This window comes from Sphaerodactylus townsendi, linkage group LG06 (genome assembly GCF_021028975.2).
Source record: "Sphaerodactylus townsendi isolate TG3544 linkage group LG06, MPM_Stown_v2.3, whole genome shotgun sequence".
Classification (NCBI taxonomy): Eukaryota; Metazoa; Chordata; class Lepidosauria; order Squamata; family Sphaerodactylidae; genus Sphaerodactylus; species Sphaerodactylus townsendi.
In genome coordinates this window covers 4066547-4088266 of record NC_059430.1, presented here as the reverse complement: position 1 = coordinate 4088266, position 21720 = coordinate 4066547, and the positions used below count along the sequence as shown (strand labels likewise).

The 21720-nt window shown below is 44.5% G+C and overlaps 3 protein-coding genes across 3 annotated transcripts; all 3 read left to right on the top strand.

The window, feature by feature from the left end:
* The first annotated feature begins 1162 nt into the window (after positions 1 to 1162).
* Positions 1163 to 2119, top strand: LOC125434625 (olfactory receptor 5V1-like). Its single transcript, XM_048500156.1, has one exon. It carries the CDS (start codon positions 1163 to 1165, stop codon positions 2117 to 2119), a length of 957 nt encoding a protein of 318 aa, XP_048356113.1.
* Positions 2120 to 9638: 7519 nt separating this feature from the next.
* Positions 9639 to 10595, top strand: LOC125434624 (olfactory receptor 5V1-like). The gene has a single exon (XM_048500154.1). It carries the CDS (start codon positions 9639 to 9641, stop codon positions 10593 to 10595), a length of 957 nt encoding a protein of 318 aa, XP_048356111.1.
* A 9319-nt stretch (positions 10596 to 19914) lies between these two features.
* LOC125434623 (olfactory receptor 5V1-like) lies at positions 19915 to 20871 on the top strand. The gene has a single exon (XM_048500153.1). The coding sequence runs from the start codon at positions 19915 to 19917 to the stop codon at positions 20869 to 20871; it is 957 nt and encodes a 318-aa protein (XP_048356110.1).
* The last annotated feature ends 849 nt before the right edge of the window (positions 20872 to 21720 follow it).

The following is a 21720-nucleotide window of genomic DNA, read 5'->3' as shown; positions in this document are numbered from 1 at the left end:
GGGTGTGGAAAACTTAGAAGAGAACTTGTCCATTCAAGACTGAGAAGATCATCAGAGATGTTGGACAGAGCAGTTTCAGTTGAGTAATCCAAACTTCACATACACGCCACAGGGGTCAATGCTATCAGTCACAGACCAGGAAAGGGATTTGGGCATCTTAGTTGATAGTTCCATGGGAATGTCAACTCAATGCATGGCAGCTGTGAAAAAGGCAAACTCTATGCTGGGGATCATTAGGAAAGGAATTGATAATAAAACTGCAAGGATTGTCATGCCCTTATATAAAGCCGTGGTGCGACCGCACTTGGAGTGCTGTGTTCAGTTCTGGTTGCCACATCTCAAAAAGGATATGGAAGAGATAGAAAAAGTGCAGAGAAGGGCAACGAGGATGATTGAGGGACTGGAGCACCTTCCTTGTGAGGAGAGGCTGCAGCGTTTGGGACTCTTTAGTTTGGAGAGGAGACGTCTGAGGGGGGATATGATTGAAGTCTATAAAATGATGCATGGGGTAGAAAATGTGGACAGAGAGACATTTTTCTCTCTTTCTCCCAATACTAGAACCAGGGGGCATCCATTGAAAATGCTGGGGGGAAGAATTAGGACTAATAAAAGGAAACACTTCTTCACGCAACAACGTGTGATTGGTGTTTGGAATATGCTGCCACAGGAGGTGGTGATGGCCACTAACCTGGATAGCTTTAAAAAGGGCTTGGACAGATTTATGGAGGAGAAGTCAATCTATGGCTACCAATCTTGATCCTCCTTGATCTCAGATTGGAAATGCCTTAGCAGACCAGGTGCTCGGCAGCAGCAGCAGCAGCAGAAGGCCATTGCTTTCACATCCTGCATGTGAGCTCCCAAAGGCATCTGGTGGGCCACTGTGAGTAGCAGAGTGCTGGACTAGATGGACTCTGGTCTGATCCAGCAGGCTAGTTCTTATGTTCTCATGTTCTTATGAGTAAGGAGGAGAGAAACCAGAAGAGAAGTCATGTACTCGTGACATATCCAATATCCACGTGGGGCGCTATTACATCAACCCTGCTTCACACAAATGATTTAATTGCCATTCAAGCTGCCTGGTGGTATCCCAAATACATTTATCATGGGGGATTTCTTATCTCAGTTGATTATTTTCCCCTTACAGGTGAGTTCTTGGCCCTCAATGGGAATCCAGAATCAGACACAAGTGATGGAATTTGTCTTCCTGGGTTTTTCTGGCATTTTGAATGGGCACATCTACCTCTTCCTGGCGTTCTTAGCCATCTACTTGGTCACTGTGCTGGGGAACCTCATGATATTCACTATGATTCAACTGGATTCCAGCCTCCGTACCCCCATGTATTATTTCCTCAGCCACCTCTCCTGCTTAGATATTTGCATCTCCTCGGTCACCGTCCCCAAAATCCTGGTGAACTTCTTGTGTCAGCAACAGACCATCTCCTACGACGAGTGCATGGCCCAGATCTTCTTCCTGATGTCTTTCACGGGAGCGGAGTGTGGTCTGCTGGCTGTCATGGCCTACGACCGCTATGCTGCCATCTGTAAACCTTTGCATTACTCCCACCTCGTAGATTTCAAGGTGTGCACCATACTAGCCTTTGCCACTTGGATCTGGGGTCTCCTAGACTCTGCTCTCCACCTGGCACTCATCTCCAGGTTGGACTTTTGTGGAGTCAACCAGATTCATCACATCTTCTGCGATCTCCCTCCACTGATGAAAATTGCTTGTAATGATGCACACATCAATGAACTGGCACTCAATATATCGGGATTTTTCGTGGGTGGGGGCCCCTTCCTGTTCATCATTTTCTCATACGTCTTCATCCTGTCCTCCATCTTGAAGATCCGTTCCACCACTGGGAAGCGCAAAGCTTTCTCCACCTGCGCTTCTCACCTTATTGTTGTCTTCGTTTACTATGGAAATGGGATCTTGAACTATCAGAGGCCAAGCGCTGGTTACTCTTTGGCAACTGGAACTTTGGGCTCCATCATGTACTGCATCATCACCCCAATGCTGAACCCCATAATTTATAGCCTCCGCAACAAAGAAGTGAAAGGGGCCCTCAAGAAGGCTGTGGAAACCTGGAGGAAGTCTAAGCATCACCAGTCTGTATGTTAGACAGTGGCATAGCAACATGTTAGACAGTGGCATTGCCCCACTGCCGGGACGAGCACAAGTGCCTCAGAAGCCCAGGCTACACAGAGCTGCACTGGCTCGGAGAATTAACAAAGGTTGGTTTTTTAGCCGGCATGGTCCTGCCTTTGGGCTATTTTTCAATTTATGACTTTTAACTGTAATGTAGGTTTACCATGTTGTTGCTGCCCTGAGCTCTTCTGGGATGGGCAGGGTATAAAACAAAAATTAAAAATGGATTAAAACTATCCATCTCTGTCTGCCTGTCTGTCTGTCTGTTTGTCTATTGGTCCTCCGGAGGGCTCAGGGTGGTGAACAACCATATAATAAAACAGCAACCATCAAATAAAACAGCATAGAATAATTTAAAAGCAGATGGCACCATCCCACGATTAAGACGGGGTTCTGCTCACCTGGAGGAAAACTAAGAGGAAAGGGAAATTTTTCAGCACAAGGAACAATAATTGCACTGAATATATAAAATCTTATTGAAATATGATATGGAAACAGAACAAATGAAAACATGTACAGTTAAATGGATGCAAAACTCTGAAGAAGAGATACCTTTCCAACAATGGGCACCTTTTGTGGACAAAAGGAATAAAATTCACTGCTTGCTAAACTTTGAGAGAAAAGTGGTATAAGATGTACCACTATTGTTCCATCACTCTAAAAGTTATTGAGAAAATGATCAAAATTTACAAAGGGAAATGCTGGAAATGCAAAGCAATCTATGTCACCTTTTACCATACATGGTGGACAATATTTGACGAGAGCAGCTAGAGGGCCACTTACAACAAACTGGAAGCTAGAAGAATGCCGTAGCCTGGGAACTGGGGAAATATATCAAGGGAATATGCCATCAATGGCTAAGGCAATCTGATTTCTATGAACTGATGTTCCTAAGTTATGTTTCTGAGCCATCCTGAGTCTGGGTAGGGCAGTTAAATGCAGTAAAATAAAATTAAAATTAATAAACAATGGCCAAACTAATGACCTTGGTTAATAAAAGACCTAATCGTGAATTCCAAAATAAGTGGAAAAGGTAATTTTCACATTATTCCTAAATGTAAAAGGAACAGTGAAATGAAATGTGAATAGCAAAAAATGTGTGTGCAATATTTGTGCTGAAGAATAGTAGAAGCTTATGTAACTTAACAGATTTTGTAATTTTGGGGAAAATATTTAGAATCTAACAATAATGGTGATTGAATATCAGTTGAAGTTCAAAGTTCATCCTTTACTGGCACTGAAGTTACAGAAATAAACAAGGGCTAAAAGATTCATGATAGTTTCCTATTTTGACAAAGTTCCTCACCAGAGACTATTGAGAAAACTCAGCAATGAAGGAATAAGAGGGGAAGTCCTCCTATGGATTAAAAACTGGTTGAGAAACAGGAAGCAAAGAGTGGGTGTAAATGGGAAATTCTCACAATGGAGAGATGTGGGGAGTGGTGTCCCCCAAGGATCCGTATTGGGACCAGTGCTCTTTAACCTATTCATAAATGACCTGGAAGTAGGGGTGGGTAGCATGGTGGCCAAGTTTGCAGATGATACCAAATTATGTAGGGTGGTGAGAACCACAAAGGACCTTGATAAATTAGGTGAGTGGGCTAAGAAATGGCAAATGCAGTTCAATGTAGCAAAATGCAAAGTGATGCACATAGGGGCAAAAAATCCAAACTTCACATACACGCTACAGGGGTCAGTGCTATCAGTCACAGACCAGGAAGGGATTTGGGCGTCTTAATTGATAGTTCCATGGGAATGTCAACTCAATGTATGGCAGCTGTGAAAAAGGCAAACTCTATGCTGGGGATAATCAGGAAAGGAATTGATAATAAAACTGCAAAGATTGTCATGCCCTTATATAAAGCAGTAGTCTTTGACCACTTGGAGTACTGTGTTCAGTTCTGGTCACCACATCTCAAAAGGATATTGAAGAGATAGAAAAAGTGCAGAGAAGGGCAACGAGGATGATTGAGGGAATGGAGCACCTTCCTTATGAGGAAAGGCTGCAGCGTTTGGGACTCTTTAGTTTGGAGAGGAGACGTCTGAGGGGGGATATGATTGAAGTCTATAAAATTATGCATGGGGTAGAAATGTGGACAGAGAGACATTTTTCTCTCTTTCTCACAATACTAGAACCAGGGGGGCATTCATTGCTTGAAAGATGCTGGGGGGAAGAATTAAGAACTAATAAAGGAAACACTTCTTCACATAGCGTGTGATTGGTGTTTGGAATATGCTACCACAGGGAGGTGGTGATGGCCACTAACCTGGATAAGCTTTACCAAAGGGGACTGGACAGATTTATGGAGAGAGAAGTCAATTTATGGCTCACCAATCTTGTTGATCCCTCTTTGATCTGAGATTGCAAATGCCTTAACAGTCCAGGTGCTTTCGGGAGCAACAGCCGCATGAAAGAGCCATTAGTTCACATCCTACATGTGAACTCCCAAAGGCACCTGGTGGGCCACTGCGAGTAGCAGAGAGCTGGACTAGATGGACTCTGGTCTGATCCAGCTGGCTTGTTCTTATGTTCTTATGTTCTTATCTACTTTCGGTCTTTGACAACTTCAGGAAGAAACTTTGCAACCATGACAGTGATCTCTGGAATATGATCATTCAATAAAATTTGGACAATGCCACCAGTATTCATTAGGTCTTTAGAGCAGATTATGGTAAGATAAAGTGATATTGCATGTAACTGGCTGTCCAAAATGATAGGCTGGGTTGCGTTGGGGGACCTTGGAGAACATGATCATGTTCTCTCCTGAAGCAGAATCTTCCAGTGAGTACCTTCAAGGGAAGGGCATGGAAACAAACTAATATAAAAGCTCTGCAGAGCGAAGGACCATCTAAATTGTGAAATTACCGAGCCGTCTTTCCATAGGGAGTTCACAGTTGTAGTACTGCAAGGCAGCAGGGGAATAACTTTTGGTATTCCAGAATCATAAGAACATAAGAACATAAGAAAAAGCCAGCTGGATCAGACCAGAGTCCATCTAGTCCAGCTCTCTGCTACTCGCAGTGGCCCACCAGGTGCCTTTGGGAGCTCACATGCAGGAGATGAAAGCAATGGCCTTCTGCTGCTGCTGCTGCTCCTGAGCACCTGGTCTGCTAAGGCATTTGTAATCTCAGATCAAAGAGGATCAAGATTGGTAGCCATAGATCGACTTCTCCTCCATCAATCTGTCCAAGCCTCTTTTAAAGCTTTCCAGGTTAGTGGCCATCACCACCTCCTGTGGTAGCATATTCCAAACACCAATCACACGCTGCGTGAAGAAGTGTTTCCTTTTATTAGTCCTAATTCTTCCCCCCAGCATTTTTAATGAATGCCCCCTGGTTCTAGTATTGTGAGAAAGAGAGAAAAATGTCTCTCTGTCCACATTTTCTACCCCATGCATCATTTTATAGACTTCAATCCTATCCCCCCTCAGCCGTCTCCTCTCCAAACTAAAGAGTCCCAAACGCTGCAGCCTCTCCTCATAAGGAAGGTGCTCCAGTCCCTCAATCATCCTCGTTGCCCTTCTCTGCACTTTTTCTATCTCTTCCATATCCTTTTTGAGATGTGGCGACCAGAACTGAACACAGTACTCCAAGTGCGGTCGCACCACTGCTTTATATAAGGGCATGACAATCTTTAAAACTCTGAATATGTGATTCTCACTAAAAGTGTCAGTGTGGTACAGCGGTTAAGAGCAGGTGAACTCTAATCTGGAGAACTGGGTTTGATTCCCCACTTCTCCAAATGAGTGGCAGAGTCTTATCTGGTGAACCAGATTTGTTTCCACACTCCTACAATCCTGCTTGGGCTACTCACAGTTCTCTCAGAACTCTCTCAGCCCCACCTACCTCACCAGGTGTCTGTTCTGGGGAGTTTATGCGTCCAGAATGCTTCCTAATGACAGAAGGGATATAATGTATGTTTTGGGAAGATTTTAACCCTGTAATGGACATGGACCATCACTGAACAATTGGGGTGTAAAGCTTAGGGCAAAACTATTAGATCTGTCTCCCACGTGTTTATAAGTTCTGGGTGGTCCTCTGGGGATAAATTATCCCGTGTTGTAGTGAGACACAATCTGTCCCAGTTCTCTGAGCTCCCAGCCATTAAGCATTACTCCCTGAGGGGTTCTAATCTGGGACATCCCCAAGGCAACGCCCTCCACCTGCCAAGAAAAGAATTGTGCCTCCAGGTAGGGTCAGCCTCGCAAACCTCCAGCTGCAAGAGACACCTGCTTCGAGACTTGGGATATTTCATGCTAGAGGTAAAGAAGGGCTTTCCAGATCTACAGTCGGCTCCACGTCTAGGAGCTACCACACACTCCCACCCTGAAAACCCTCGGCTCAGCTGCTCTGAGGGCTGGCAAACAGGATGAACTGGAGCCAAGACCCTGCACATGAAGGAACCCAACCTTGAGTTGAAATCCATGTGCAGAGGTGAGTAGCGTTTCGGGGCCAGGTATTTCCAGGGGCTGGGCAACCCCCCCTCACATCCTGCTGGAAGGATAAGAGGTGACTTCTTGAGCCCTTTGGCTGGCACGAACCACTCCAGGTGAGCATCGCTGAGGGATAGGTTTGTTCATATTGAAGAATAGTTGAGTAGAATGCAATGAGTACTGTATATATTTTTCTTAAGAATGAAATATATCAAAAACCAAGGAGAAGAATGAATGTCTTTGTCACTTTGGCAGCTGGGACTGAATGTCATCAAGATATTCTGAATAAAATCACAGTAACACAGTTATTTGCTTACAACGGCCTCGTGCTTTCCAAAGTAAAGTAAGCAGAACACCACAGCAACTAATCCTGTTCCTTTTCCATCAAAACATCAGTAGTGAGAAAAGTATGAAAAGGGGGTAGAGAAGGGAGGATAGGTGGAAGCTGACGCAAGAAACAAATCTGAATCAATGCAGGGAATCTGTTGAAGATTCATTTGCCAGGGTGGAGGGAGGGAGACGGCTCCTTTGGGGTCCAGTGAACAGTTTCCCTAATCTGTGCTTAACACTGACAAACATTAAAATAATCTCTGGTGCAACAGAGGTCCTCTCTGTAGCCAATTGACTAACTCCAGGAAAGAACAGACTCCACTATCGCTACACAGACAATCAAAAGAGAACAATCACAGGAGTCCATGAAAATATCCTACGCCAGGGTTAGCATCTCACGAGCAAGAAGCCCTTTCTTCGAACAGGCTCCCAAATCTTCAGATCTATAGGTTTGTAAAAATCATCTTCTTACTGCAGCTCCCATTTGAACTTGGCAAGAGAGCACATTCTTGGCTAATGAATTATCTTATAATTTCATCCACCGTGAAAACGAATCAACATTTAAGAACATAAGAACATAAGAACAAGCCAGCTGGATCAGACCAGAGTCCATCTAGTCCAGCTCTCTGCTACTCGCAGTGGCCCACCAGGTGCCTTTGGGAGCTCACAGGCAGGAGGTGAAAGCAATGGCCTTCTGCTGCTGCTGCTCCTGAGCACCTGGTCTGCTAAGGCATTTGCAATCTCAGATCAAGGAGGATCAAGATTGGTAGCCATAGATCGACTTCACCTCCATCAATCTGTCCAAGCCCCTTTTAAAGCTCTCCAGGTTAGTGGCCATCACCCCCTCCTGTGGCAGCATATTCCAAACACCAATCACACGTTGCGTGAAGAAGTGTTTCCTTTTATTAGTCCTAATTCTTCCCCCCAGCATTTTCAATGGATGCCCCCTGTATCTTAAAATATAGAATATCTGTGGATTCATAGATAATAAGCAAATCAATGTAAAAATAGGGATTAAAAGTTTATCATACATATGAACACCTGCTGGCTCCCAGTCAACACATCCCAGCTTTGAACAACATGTTCACTCCTCTGAAGTAGGATATTCTTCCCACTCTCAGCTGCTTTTGCATGTGGGACTCAATCCATTATTGTTTCTAATCTACAATGAGCCACAGCAATTGTGCCATTTGTTTGTTTCTTGGCCCTCCCCTAGTCATTCTCTGTCTAGACTTCCTATTGCAGTGGTGGCAAATCTATGGCACGGGTGCCAGAGGTGGCACTCAGAGCCCTCTCTGTGGGCACTCGCAAACAGAGTGCCCCCCCCACACATCTAGGCTGGCCTGGGCCGCTGGGCTCGATTATTAGCATTAAACCTAAGATCTAGTTTTGGGGAAGCAGTGTAGGTAACCCTGTTAAGGGTTCAATCAAATAGTTTTAACTGATTATGAATTAGGAGTGCTGCTTTTAACCGATATGAATTTTTAGTATTTTATTTTGTTATCCGCTTGTTTATATTGTGATGTAAACCGCCCTGAGCCCTTCGGGGGAGGGCGGTATAAAAGTGGAACAAATAAATAAATAAAATAAAATAAATAAGTGCCGTTAAACCCCACTGGTTTTCATGCGAAGAACTAAAGCATGATCCTTTATCTGGGAGTAAGCTCGGTTGCTGGCAATGGGGCTTGCTTCTGAGTAAACCCTCCTAGGGTCATGATTCACCCATTGGAAGAGTTGCACGGTTGCTCCAACAGCAAAGCCACTGACTACCATCAAGCTTACTCCCGAGTAACGCACGCCTCGGAGCCAACCATTTTTTCTAAACTAAAATCGCAGTATTCAGGTTAAATTGCCATGTAGGCACTTTGCGATAAATAAGTGGGTTTTGGGTTGCAATTTGGGCACTCGGTCTCGAAAAGGTTTGCCATCACTGTCCTATTGGGTCAGTTTAGCTAAGAGTCTGGGTGCCCTCTGCTTCTGAAATACCCTCCATTATTTTTTTCAGAGCCAGCGTGGTGTAGAGGTTAAGAGCATGTAGTCTGTATTCTGGAGAACTGGGTTTGATTTCCCACTCGTCGACATAAGCAGCAGACTCTTATCTGGTCAACCAGGTTAACTTCCCTGCTCCTCCACAGGGCTAGACACAGTTTATTTAGAACTTACCGCTCTTTGCTTGGCGCTGCTACATCGGAGTCCCCTCATATTGAGGGGCCCGCCGTCCTCCCTTTTTTTCTCTGGGGGTAGGTTTTAAATTGGGGTTTCTGGGTGCCTCTTGTTTATTTAAGTATTATTTATGTATCAATTGTTATTCGCTGTTTTTATGAGATTTAGGTTGTCTGTTGATGATGAGATGGAGCCTATATATCTATATGTATTTATATTTTAGTGTATGAATTGCTCCTGTTTGATGTTGAGTGTTGTTCACCGCCCGGAGCCCTTCGGGGATTGGGCGGTAAAAAAATCGACAAAACAAACAAACAAACAAGCAAGCAAACAAACAAACAAACACATAAATAAATAAATAAATAAACTCTCTGAGCCCCACCTACATCATAAGGTGTCTATTGAGGGGCACTATTTCATGAATCCCGATTCTTCCACATTACTACCATTCAAGCTGCCCGGTGGTATCTCAAAATATATTTATCATGCAGGATGATACTTTTATAATGCAAGATGTCTTTTCTCAGTTGATTATTTTCCCCTTACAGGTGAGTTCTGGGCTCTGAATGGGAATCAGGAATCAGACGCAGGTGGTGGAATTTGTCTTCCTGGGTTTCTCAGGCATTCCAAATGGCCACGTCTACCTCTTCTTGGCATTCTTGGCCATCTACTTGGTCACTGTACTGGGGAACCTCATGATACTTATTCTGATTCAGCTGGACTCCAGCCTCCATAGCCCCATGTATTATTTCCTCAGCCATCTCTCCTGCTTAGATATTTTCACCTCCTCTGTCACAGTCCCAAAGATCGTGGTGAACCTCTTGCAACAACAGCAGACCATCTCCTACAACGAGTGCATGGCCCAGATGTTCTTCCTGATCTCTTTCATGGGTGCCGAGGGTGGCCTGCTGGCCATCATGGCCTACGACCGCTACGCCGCCATCTGTAAACCTCTGCATTACTCCCACCTCATAAACACCAAGGTGTGCACCATACTGGCCGTTGCCACTTGGATCTGGGGCTTTCTAGACTCCGCTCTACACACGGCACTCAGCACCAGGTTGGACTTCTGTGGAGTCAACCAGCTTCACCACATCTTCTGCGATCTCCCTCCACTGATGAAAGTTGCTTGTAACAATGCATACATCAATGAACTGGCCCTCCATATATCTGGAATTTTTGTGGGTGGGGGCCCCTTCCTGTTCATTATTTTCTCATACGTCTTCATCCTGTCCTCCATTTTGAATATCCGTTCCACTACTGGTAAAAGCAAAGCCTTTTCCACTTGTGCGTCTCACCTCACGGTTGTCTTCATTTACTATGGAAATGCGTTACTGAACTACCAGAGGCCAAGCACGGGTTACTCCTTGGCGACGGGCACTTTGGCCTCCACCATGTACTGTATCATCACCCCAATGCTGAACCCCATAATTTATAGTCTACGGAACAAGGAAGTGAACGGGGCTCTGAAGAAGGTTGTGGAAAGCTGGAGGAAATGTCAACATTCTCCTTCGATCAAATAGAGCAATTGGTAGACATGTTGTGATACATGTCGACATTGTTCCCCTTGAAGACTACTGGCTGCAGAACTGTGAGAACTCTGGTATTAACTGTATTTATATTTTGCTATAATGGGACTTAGTGAAATATTTATTTTATTTTATTTTATTTATTTATTCAATTTCTATACCGCCCAATCCCCAAAGGGCTCCGGGCGGTGAACAACACAATTCAAAGAACATTAAGCAGGAGCAAACCATACACAATACACAAATACACAAGCTCCATCCCATTAATCATCAATAAAACATCCTAAAAACTCATATAAAACAGCGGATAACAATTAATAAATAAGTTAGCAAGAATTTACCGATTCAGTAGCTAACTGAAGTGACAGGAATAGGATACTGAAATGTGAGTAACCCGCTACAGAATAAGCCAAAGTCAAGAATTAAGAAATTCAGAAAGCAAAGGAGCAAAAGAAAGGGGGAAAGGGGGACCAGAACGTACATATCATTTGCTGAATGCCCCACCCTAAGCATCTCTCAGTAGTGTGCATATGGAAGGTGCCATAGAATGGGACTCTATATTGTATATTGTTTTAATTGTATAAGTTATTGATGTTTGCCGCTCTGAGACCATCTGATAGGGAGAGCGGTTTACAAGTCAAATAATAATAGTGTCAACAGCAATAACAACAGCAGCCCAAATCCATCTAGCATACAATTACTGTCCAGAAACTTCAGCATTAAATGGAACATATTGTCACTCGGCGGAATAATAAAATCTTGAAACATCCTTTCCAGTCCTCATTACTGTTCTTATTACTTATCTGTATTTTTTGGAATTGCTGCTATAATGAATTTTAATGAATTTTAATGTTTTATTGCTATATTGTATTTATGAGATCTTATTTTGTATTTGTTCTATGTCTCACTGTACACCGCCCAGAGCCCTTCGGGGATTGGGCGGTCTATCAAGACCAATCAATCAATCAATCAATCAATCAATCAATCAATCAATCAATCAATCAATCAATCAATCAATCAATCAATCAATCAATCAATCAATCAATCAATCAATCAATCAATCAATCAATCAATCACAGAGTTCAAATGCATCTTTCAAAATACTGGAATTTCTCTATTAGCTCCACCGGCTGACCTGCTACTGTCCACTTCTCCATGGTTTTTACTAAAGACAAGGACCTTTGACTTAGAAACATGAATGGTTAGGCCCAGCATGGCCAACCACTGCCTTTAGGAAGCTCACAAGCAGGAAGGTGGCAGCTATATCTCCCCCATGTTTTCCAGCAACTTGTCCAAAAAGGTAGAGCGCCTCTTGTACTAGAGGGAGTAGATGGATGCAACCAATGTGCCATCTCAGAAAGCAAAACAGGACATTTGACTACAGGTGTTAGCACACACCCTTCCCTGTGGGAAAACCTTCATGTGTGAAGTAGTTCCCCAAAGAGCCAACTTGAATGTTTAATTTTAGGCAAAGCTTCGGTGTACATTTTTGAAACCAAACATCTTCCAGATCATACAATAATTGGCATTTTTCCTTCATTGCTATGCATGTTGAGTTGCAAAGAATCAAGTAAAATGGGTCCTGATGTGACCTAGAGCAAGTTTTTTGTAAAATTTGGTGGGTGGTGGTGGTGGTGGTGAATATTGGGCATAATGGAGAAGAAAAGGGTGCTGGAATTATACTTGCTTGGGGTTCATAGTGGGAGCAGTCGTGCCCTTTGTGCAACATTTTTTGATGTCTCAAAAACATCTGGTTGGTCATTGTAGATAACGGAATGCTGAGCTAGATGGGCATAGTTGGCCTAGAGTGCAAAAAACCTTGGGTTGGCACTGAATGTGTTACCAGGCCAAATAAATTGGGACTTGGGAGTTTCCAAAGTAAAAAGGATGGAAACTACTCTTCTAAACTGCCTGCTTCTTAGATGGATACAGTAGATTATCTCTTACTCCCAGGGTAATTTGACAAAGAAGAGAGAAGTGGTTTTGTCAGTCATGTTACCTGAAGTGGTGGGAGTCTACTTTTTAGAGTGAGGAATTAGTGAGAGCAGACTCTTGGGCAGATTCCGCATGGGCCAAAAACAGTGGTATGAAAGCGGTGTAAACCCTTTTACACCCTTTTAAACCATTTTACACTGTTTTCACACAGCTGTTTTTGGCCCATGCGGAATCTGCTTTGGGCAAGCTCAGGATCTTTGTTGCCTATGTATACAAAAATCAGATTTTGCAAGAAATTCTTCAGGAGAGCAAATAAAGTTCAATAAGTTTATTTAGGGATAATGGGGATACACAAACACACAATAATCAAAGCAACAGAACACATACACAGTTTTGAGGGGATAGGATGGGAATAGCGGAGGAATTGGGAGAATTCTTAGTGGTGATACTGCACCAGATCATGACGTGGTTTTGGGTCCATGAAACAGAACCAAGCGACCTACACTGGGTTCCAAGGATGCAGGGTAGAAAGCAGATGGCACACAGCATCAACTGAACCATTTTCTCAGGGGGAAACTGATCTCTGTCATCTGGGGATGAGCTGTAATTCTGGGGGGATCTCCAGTCCCCGCCTGGAGTCTGACAATGCCAGGGAGAAAGCTTAGGACACAATTGCCAGGCTGGCCTACAATGTTTTTACATTAGTCATGTGTAGAAAAAGCAGTATTTTTCGCATACAGGTTTATTAGATTTGGAAATTTTTGAAAAAGCCAGTATTACATATCAGATTTTTCAGGTTTTCCCAAAACCTTTTGGCGTATTATGCTGGAACTCGAAATATATGCTTGCTTCTGGATTCCATGTGAATTCAAGCTGCCTGCTACTTCCAAGACACACTTGGACTTTAGAGGCAGGTGCTGTCAGGTCAAAAGTTAAACACAATAACCACTCTGGATTTCATCAATCAGAAGCGTTTATTGAACTGGACACCTGAAGCCTGGCTTTGCAAAAGCCAGTTCTGTAGCAATCCCCAATTTCCTCTAGTATAATTCTACTGAAGCTAACCCCCATGGTGCCTTTTTTCCACGCAGGGAACAAAGTGGGAACAGTGTAGGAAAGCCAATGCCTCCTCCCAAGGTCAGGCGGGAGATAGCATAAGAACATAAGAACATAAGAACAAGCCAGCTGGATCAAGGAGGATCAAGATTGGTAGCTATAAATCGACTTCTCCTCCATAAATCTGTCCAAGCCCCTTTTAAAGCTATTCAGGTTAGTGGCCATCACCACCTCCTGTGGCAGCATATTCCAAACACCAATCACACGTTGTGTGAAGAAGTGTTTCCTTTTATTAGTCCTAATTCTTCCCCCCAGCATTTTCAATGAATGCCCCCTGATTCTAGTATTGTGAGAAAGCAAGCCATCTGGCAGGAAGGAGAGAGCCAGAGCTGTGGGCTGTTATCTGCGTTCCAAACAGGTCAGGAGAAGTAGAGCAAACAGTAAGCAGTAAAGAAGCCCCGGTCCGAAAAGCAAAGAGCAACCAGCAAAGAGGCCCCCGATCCAAGATGCATCCCCAAGTTGAATGCTGTTGAATGCTGGGTCCGTCCAGGCTGCAGATAAGAAAGGGGGGGAAGGAGGATGTAGAGAGGTTTTATTTTATTTTCTTTCTTTCTTTTTGGAGACAGCAAGCCGAATGGGCCCGAAAAATGCCACCAAAATTCGGGATCTGATTTTTCAGTTTCCTTTTATGACCACCTTTTTTGGAGGTGAAAAAAACTTAAAAAAAATACCAACAAGGTTTTTTTTGTCCTGATTCAGGATTACCAACCTTTTCATACATGTTCTGGACAGCCCTTTGGGCATATATTATATTTATCTCCTCTGACATTGTGAGAGACAATCCATCCCAATTCTCTGAGCCTCCAACCAGTGCTCCTCACTCCCTGAGGGCTTTCAATCCAGGAGCATCCCCAAGGAACCCAGGCCATGAGCAGGATTAGGCCCTCAGGGCAGCATCAAGCTTTGAATACCTCTGGCTGCTCCAGGACATCATTCATACAGGAGGCATTAAGAGGATTTCAAGACCTAGAGAAGATCCTGTCTGGAGACTACCATGCACAAACATCCTGAATGCTCTAGTCTAAGGTGTTATCATCTTGAAGATGGGACGAATGGTAATGGACAGACTTGAAGGGGACAAGGGACCCAAACTGACTTACCATTCTGTGTGCAAAGGTGAGTAACTTTTGGAGGCCACCATATTTCCAGGTGCTGGGCAAACACCTCTCAACCTGGAGGCAGAAAAAGAGGTGGCAACTTGACCCCCTTAGCTGGTGGCAGCCACTCCAGGTAAGCCTTACTGAACTATTGGTTTGTTCAGATTTCGAACTTGTCCAGTATGGACAGAATGTATATTTTTTCTAAGGATAATGAAATATACCAAGACCAAATGACAGCAGTTAGTATCTTTGCCACTTTGGTAGCTTGATCTATGTAATCAACATATCCCTCAATAAAATAATAGTAATAAGTTATTATTTGCTTAATGTATTGTCGAAGGCTTTCACAGCCAGAATCACTGGTGTCCTGTGTAGTTTCCGAGCTGTATGGCCGTGTTCTAGCAGCATTCTCTCCTGACGTTTTGCCTGCATCTGTGGCTGGCATCTTCAGAGGATCTGCTAGAACATGGCCATACAGCCCGGAAACTACACAGCACCCCACTATTATTTGCTTGTATTGTCCTTGTGTTATCCAAAGTAAAGCAAGCAGAACATCCAACCAAGGAATCGTGTTCCAGGGACTGCTCGGTCAGAACATCAGCAGCGGAGAAGGTGAGCAGAGGGAGCAGAGACAAGGAAGGACAGGGAGAAGAAGGTGCAAGAAATGAACTGAGGTCTCATTTGGCAAGAGAGGGAGGGAGGGAGGGAGGGAGAGAGAGGGATGATTCCTTTGGGGTCCAAGCCTGTGCTTTTTTCTGAAAGCCATTAAAATAATCTCAGGTGCCACAGAGGTCCTCTTTGTGCCAAACTACAGAACCCTCACGGCTACACAAAGGTGACCAGTTACATAAATCCATAAAAGTATCTTACCCAAAGATTCACAGATTACAAACTAAGAAGAAACTGGGGCGCTGTGTGGTTTCCGGGCTGTGTGGCCGTGTTCTAGCAGCATTCTCTCCTGACGTTTCGCCTGCCTCTGTGGCTGGCATCTTCAGAGGACCTGATGGTAGTAAAGCAAGTGGAGTCTATATGCTTGTGGAATGTCCAGGGTGGGAGAAAGAACCATTTGCCTGTTAACAAGTGTAAAGGGTGCAATTAACAAACTTGATTTGCATGCGTTGGGTGGGATCTATCTATTTAGCATGTGAGTAACCATGAAGATAGCATAATCCAGGGTCTTCAAACTATGGCCCTCCAGATGTTCATAGACTACAATTCCCATCAGTCCTTGCCAGCATGGCCAAGTGGTAGGGCTCAGGGGAATTGTAGTCTATGAACATCTGGTGGGCCGTAGTTTGAAGACCCCTGGCATAATCAATGAGTGAGGGCATCTGCATTGTAGCACCCGGCCTTTTGTTCCCTTTGATTGCTTCCTGCCTGGAGACAACCTTTGTCTGGGTGGTGTTCATTAGTCACTGTCTTGGTTCTTGTGTTTTTCAGTACTGGTAGCCAAATTTTGTTCATTTTCATGGTTTCTTCCTTTCTGTTGAAATTGTCCATGTGGTTGTGGATTTCAATGGCTTCTCTGTGTAGTCTGACGTAGTGGTTGTCAGAGTGGTCCAGAAACTTGTTTAGTTCTTCTTCTCTGTGGCTCTGAATTGTGAACGTGTCATCCACATAATGGAACCATATAGTGGCCTTTTTTGGTGCTGTTTCCTCAAAATGTACCATGTAAAATTTTGCTATTACAGGGCTAAGAGGGCTACCCATGGCTACCCCATCTCTCTGTGTGTTCATAGAATTCATTAACCCATTGGAAGTAGCTGGTAGTGAGGCAATGTTGAAACAGGGTTGTAATGTCTTTAGGGAAAATCTGGTTAATGAGCGCGATGATGTCTGCTAAGGGGACTTTGGTGAATAGGGAAACCACATCAAAACTGATCAGTTTGTCATTGGGACTGAGTTTAAGATTGCCGATTTTTTCTATGAAAAGGACCGAGTCTTTAATGTAGTGTGTGGCATGTCCAACGTGGCTTTGTAATTGTGAAGCCAGAAATGTTGCCAAATTGTATGTAGGGGATCTGTTGGCGCTCACAGTGGGTCTGAGTGGAGTGAAGTCCTTGTGGATTTTTTGGGAATCCATAAAGTCTAGAAGGCAGAGCTTCGGATTTGCATAGATGTTGGCGTATGTTAGGATTAATTGAGGAGTTCTTAGTCAAAGGGTTGTTTTTTTCTGGTAATGTTGTTGGTAGGGTCCTGTTTCAGTTTTTTGTATGTTGTGGGATCAAAAAGTTGTCTGATTTTTTCTTTGTACTGTTCTGTTTTCATGATTACTTGTCCGCTGAGAGAATTATTTCTGAATCGGAATTGAGGTATTTGATGGCTTTTCTTTCCTTCCTTGTCATGTTACTGGAGGGAAGTTTTACCTTTCTAAGAGGAAGCTCCCAATCAATTCAAATCAATAGGTTCTTAAATCATCTCGTAACAGCCACCCACCCCACTTGATGATGGTGCACATTCTTAGCTAACTAGTCATTTTATAATCCCATGCAAAATTATCTATACAGCATCTTAATTTTATTCCTTTATTCCTTCCTTTTCTGCTATATAGGGGTCCTTAACATCATTGGGACCCACTGTCTTCCCCCCCTCTCCTCTGGGAGGGTTTTAGGTTTTAAGTAAGGGTTTCGTGGGGTGCCTGTACTAAGAAATAACTGCTGTTTCAAATGGGATTTTATAGTGATGGAGCATAGATATTAATTATAATTTTGATTCGCTCCTCTAGCTAATATATTATGATGTTTTATGTATGATGTTTTTATGTTGTACACCGCCCAGAGCCCCTTCGGGATGGGGCGGTATATTAAGTTAAATAAATAAATAAATAAATAAATAAATAAATAAATAAATAAATAAATAAATAAATAAGATGATGATGATGACGATGATGATGATGATGATGTCTGTTGGCTCAGTCTTGCTATGTTTTCTCATAACCAGACCTACTTTAAAATAATGATTACAAGTTTATCATATGCATGAACATCTGTTGGACCCCAACCAACCCACCCCATTTTGAATTACATGTGCATTCCTGCGAAGTTGGACATTCCTTCCAGTTTTAGCAGCTTCTGAGCCTGACCCTCAACACATAGAATCACAGAGTTGTAAGGGACCCCCAAGGGCCATCAAGTCCAACTCCCTGAAATGCAGGAACACACAATCAAAGCACTCCCAACAGATGGCCATCAAGTCTCTGTTTAAAAACTCCAAAGAAGGAGACTCCACCACACTCCTAGGCAGTGCATTCCACTGTGAAAAAGTTCTTACTATCAGGAAGTTTTTCCTGATGTTTAGGTGGAATCTTTTTTCCTTCACCTTGAACCTCCTAGTCCTAGTCTCTGGAGCAGCAGAAAACAAGCTTGCTCCCTCACCAACATGACATCCCTTCAAATATCTAATCATGGCTATCATGTCACCTTCTCTTCACCAAACTAAACATCTCCAGCTCCCTAAGTCTCTCCTCATGGGGCCTGGATTCCAGACCTTTGACCATTTTGGTTGCCCTCCTCTGGACCCGTTTCAGCTTGTCCATATCCTTCTTGAATTGTGGTGCCCAGAACTGAACACCATATTCCAGGTGAGGTCTAACCAGTGCAGAATAGAGAGCTACAATTACATCCCTCCATCTAGACACTAATACATCCCTCGATCTTGATACATAATTCCCACGATACAGCTTTGACTGATTCTAAGCTACAAAAGACCACATTGACTTTACTACTCTTTCTTGCTCAGTGTTCGCCAAGACTGTTGGGTTCTTGGTCTCCAGATTCCCAGTTGGGTTTATTTAGCCAAGAGACCATGCTGCCTCTGCTTCTGACCTGCAGATTTTTATTTGTTTATTTTATTAAATGTATATCCCAACCATTCACAGTCAGGGTTGGACTCTGGGAGATGTACAACATTTAAAATTTAAAAATACAATAAATACAATAAATAATATGGTTAAAACGTAGCAGTATCTAAAAGTATAGTCTCTGGAGCAGCAGTGGTGTAGGAGGTTAAGAGCTTGTGTATCTAATCTGGAGGAACCGGGTTTGATTCCCAGCTCTGCTGCCTGAGCTGTGGAGGCTTATCTGGGGAATTCAGATTAGCCTGTGCACTCCCACACACGGCAGCTGGGTGATCTTGGGCTAGTCACAGCTTCTTGGAGCTCTCTCAGCCCCACACACCTCACAGGCTGCTTGTTGTGAGCGGGGAAGGGCAAGGAGATTGTCAGCCCCTTTGAGTCTCCTGCAGGAGAGAAAGGGGGGATATAAATCCAAACTCCTCCTCCTCCTCCTCCTCCTCCTCCTCCTCCTCCTCCTCCTCCTCCTCCTCCTCTTCTCCTTCTCCTTCTCCTTCTCCTTCTCCTTCTCCTTCTTCTCCTTCTCCTTCTCCTTCTCCTTCTTCTCCTTCTTCTTCTTCTTCTTCTTCTTCTTCTTCTTCTCCTCCTCCTCCTCCTCCTCCTCCTCCTCCTCCTCCTCCTCCTCCTCCTCCTCCTCCTCCTCCCTTCTTCTTCTTCTTCTTCTTCTTCTTCTTCTTCTTCTTCTTCTTCTTCTTCTTCTTCTTCTTCTTCTTCTTCTTCTTCTTCTTCTTCTTCTTCTCCTTCTCCTTCTCCTTCTTCTTCTCCTTCTTCTTCTCCTTCTTCTTCTTCTTCTTGATGGCATGTAAATAACAAGGCAGAGTGTGGGACTTACCCCTGGCCGCCACTGCTCTCCTAGGGAGATAAGAGCCTGGTCTGTCCTCCTGTACCGGCTCCTGGGCTTAAAAACCTCCAAGGAAGGAGACTCCACCACCCACTGAGGCAGCACATTTCACAGTCAAACAGCTCTTAGTGTCAGGAAATTCTTCCTGATGTTTAGGTGGAATCTCCTTTCCTGGACCTTGAATCCATTACTCCTTGTCCTAGCCTCTGGAGCAGCAGAAAACAAGCTTGCTCCCTCTTCAACACGACATCCTTCAAATAATTAAACACGGCTATCATGTCACCCCTTAACTTTCTCTTTCCCAGTTCGAACTTACCCAGCTCCCTAAGTCTCTCCGCATAGCAAATGGATTTCCAACCTTTTACTATTTGGGCTGCCCTCCTCTGCATAAGCTCCAGATGTCAATATCCTTCTGGAATTCTCTTCTCTCATTGGATTGTTTTCTTTTTACAGATGAGTTTTGAGCTCTCCATGGGAATCAGGAATCAGACGCAGGTGGTGGAATTTGTTCTCCTGGGTTTCTCTGGCATTCTGTATGGTCAGACGTATCTCGCCTTGGCATTCTTGGCCATCTACTTGGTCACTGTACTGGGGAACCTCATGATATTTACGATGATTCAACTGAAATCCAGCCTCCAAACCCCCATGTATTATTTCCTCAGCCATCTCTCCTGCTTAGATATGTGCCTCTCCTCTGTCACTGTCCCTAAGATGGTGGTAAACCTCTTGCTCCAGCAACAGACCATCTCCTACAACCAGTGTATGGCCCAGCTCTTCTTCTTGATGACTTTCATAGGGGCAGAGACTCTGCTGCTGGCTGTCATGGCCTACGACCGCTACGCCGCCATCTGTAAACCTCTGCATTACTCACACCTCATGAACACCAAGGTGTGCACCATACTGGCCTTTGCCACTTGGATTATAGGCTTCCTAGACTCTGCTCTTCATACAACACTCAGCTCCAGGTTGGAGTTCTGTGGAGTCAACCAGATTCATCACATCTTCTGTGATCTCCCTCCACTCATGAAAATTGCTTGCAATGACGTACACATCAATGAAATGGCAGACCACATAGTAGGGCTTTTGATGGGTGGGGCCCCCTTTCTGTTCACCCTTTTCTCATACGTCTTTATCCTGTCCTCCATCTTGAGGATTCATTCCACTACCGGCAAGCGCAAAGCCTTTTCCACTTGTGCGTCTCACCTCACGGTTGTCTTCATTTACTATGGAAATGCGTTACTGAACTATCAGAGGCCAAGCGCCGGTTACTCCTTGGCGACGGGCACTTTGCTCTCCATCATGTTCTGCGTCATCACCCCAATGCTGAACCCCCTCATCTACAGCCTCCGCAACAAAGAAGTGAAGGGGGCCTTGAAGAAGGCTGTGGAAAGCTGGAGACCATCTAAACATAATCACTTTCTACATTAGAGCAAATTGCTGCACAGTTGTGTGAACTTTTGTTATTAATCGGATGTTTATTTTGTTGTAGGGGGACACAATGCAGCAATTTATGCACCTACTGCTTCCCTCACAGTTGTATGCTTTGCGGTGTGCTTTCTCCATGGCCCCTTCCGCACGGAGGCGGAGGGGGTTGGGTCAGCGTAATGAACGCCGACCCGACGATGCTGGGACTGTCTGCATGGACTGTACCAGAACCGGCTGGGACGACGGCGCCGTGGAGCGCCGTCGCCCTGCCAACCCGCCTCTTCCCTTCCTTCCCCACTCACCTCGTCGCTGTCGTCGCCCTGCTGGCCTCCAGGGGCCGGAGGACAGTGAGGGAGGGCTTTCGGAGGCCAGCAGGATGACGACGGCGACGAGGTGAGTGGGGAAGGACGGGGACAACAGCACATTCCCAGTTGGGCCGTTCGCACCGTGCCGCTGGGAATGCGCTGTATTCCAAAAACCTCCCTCCAGGAGGGAGGTTTTTGGAGGCGGCCTGAGGCCGCCCTGGGGGAGAGGGAAGGGGAAGGGAACCAGGTCGGCTCCTGCGTTTTGGCAGCACCGCCTGTGCGAACGGCTCCCTGGGGACGGCGTTTTTGCCGTCCCCAGGGCGTCATTATTGGCCCGTGCGGAAAGGGCCCATGATTTTGTTTTGCTGCTTTGAAGTGTCTCCAAACGGAGCCACCATTTTGCTTGGCTGCTGCTCCTTTGGTTTTTCCTGTTGCTTTTTCTGAGTGGGAGCATCTGTGATCAAGTGTTACTTTGCTTAACTACTAATCTCATGTCAATTTCTATTGCTCAAGCAATGTTGCTCAAGACTATTGCTCAAGTAATAGA

What these genes read in the sequence shown, in the direction of transcription:
- LOC125434625 (XM_048500156.1), top strand. Translation starts at nt 1,163, where the DNA reads ATGGGAATCCAGAATCAGACACAAGTGATGGAATTTGTCTTCCTGGGT.
- LOC125434624 (XM_048500154.1), top strand. Translation starts at nt 9,639, where the DNA reads ATGGGAATCAGGAATCAGACGCAGGTGGTGGAATTTGTCTTCCTGGGT.
- LOC125434623 (XM_048500153.1), top strand. Translation starts at nt 19,915, where the DNA reads ATGGGAATCAGGAATCAGACGCAGGTGGTGGAATTTGTTCTCCTGGGT.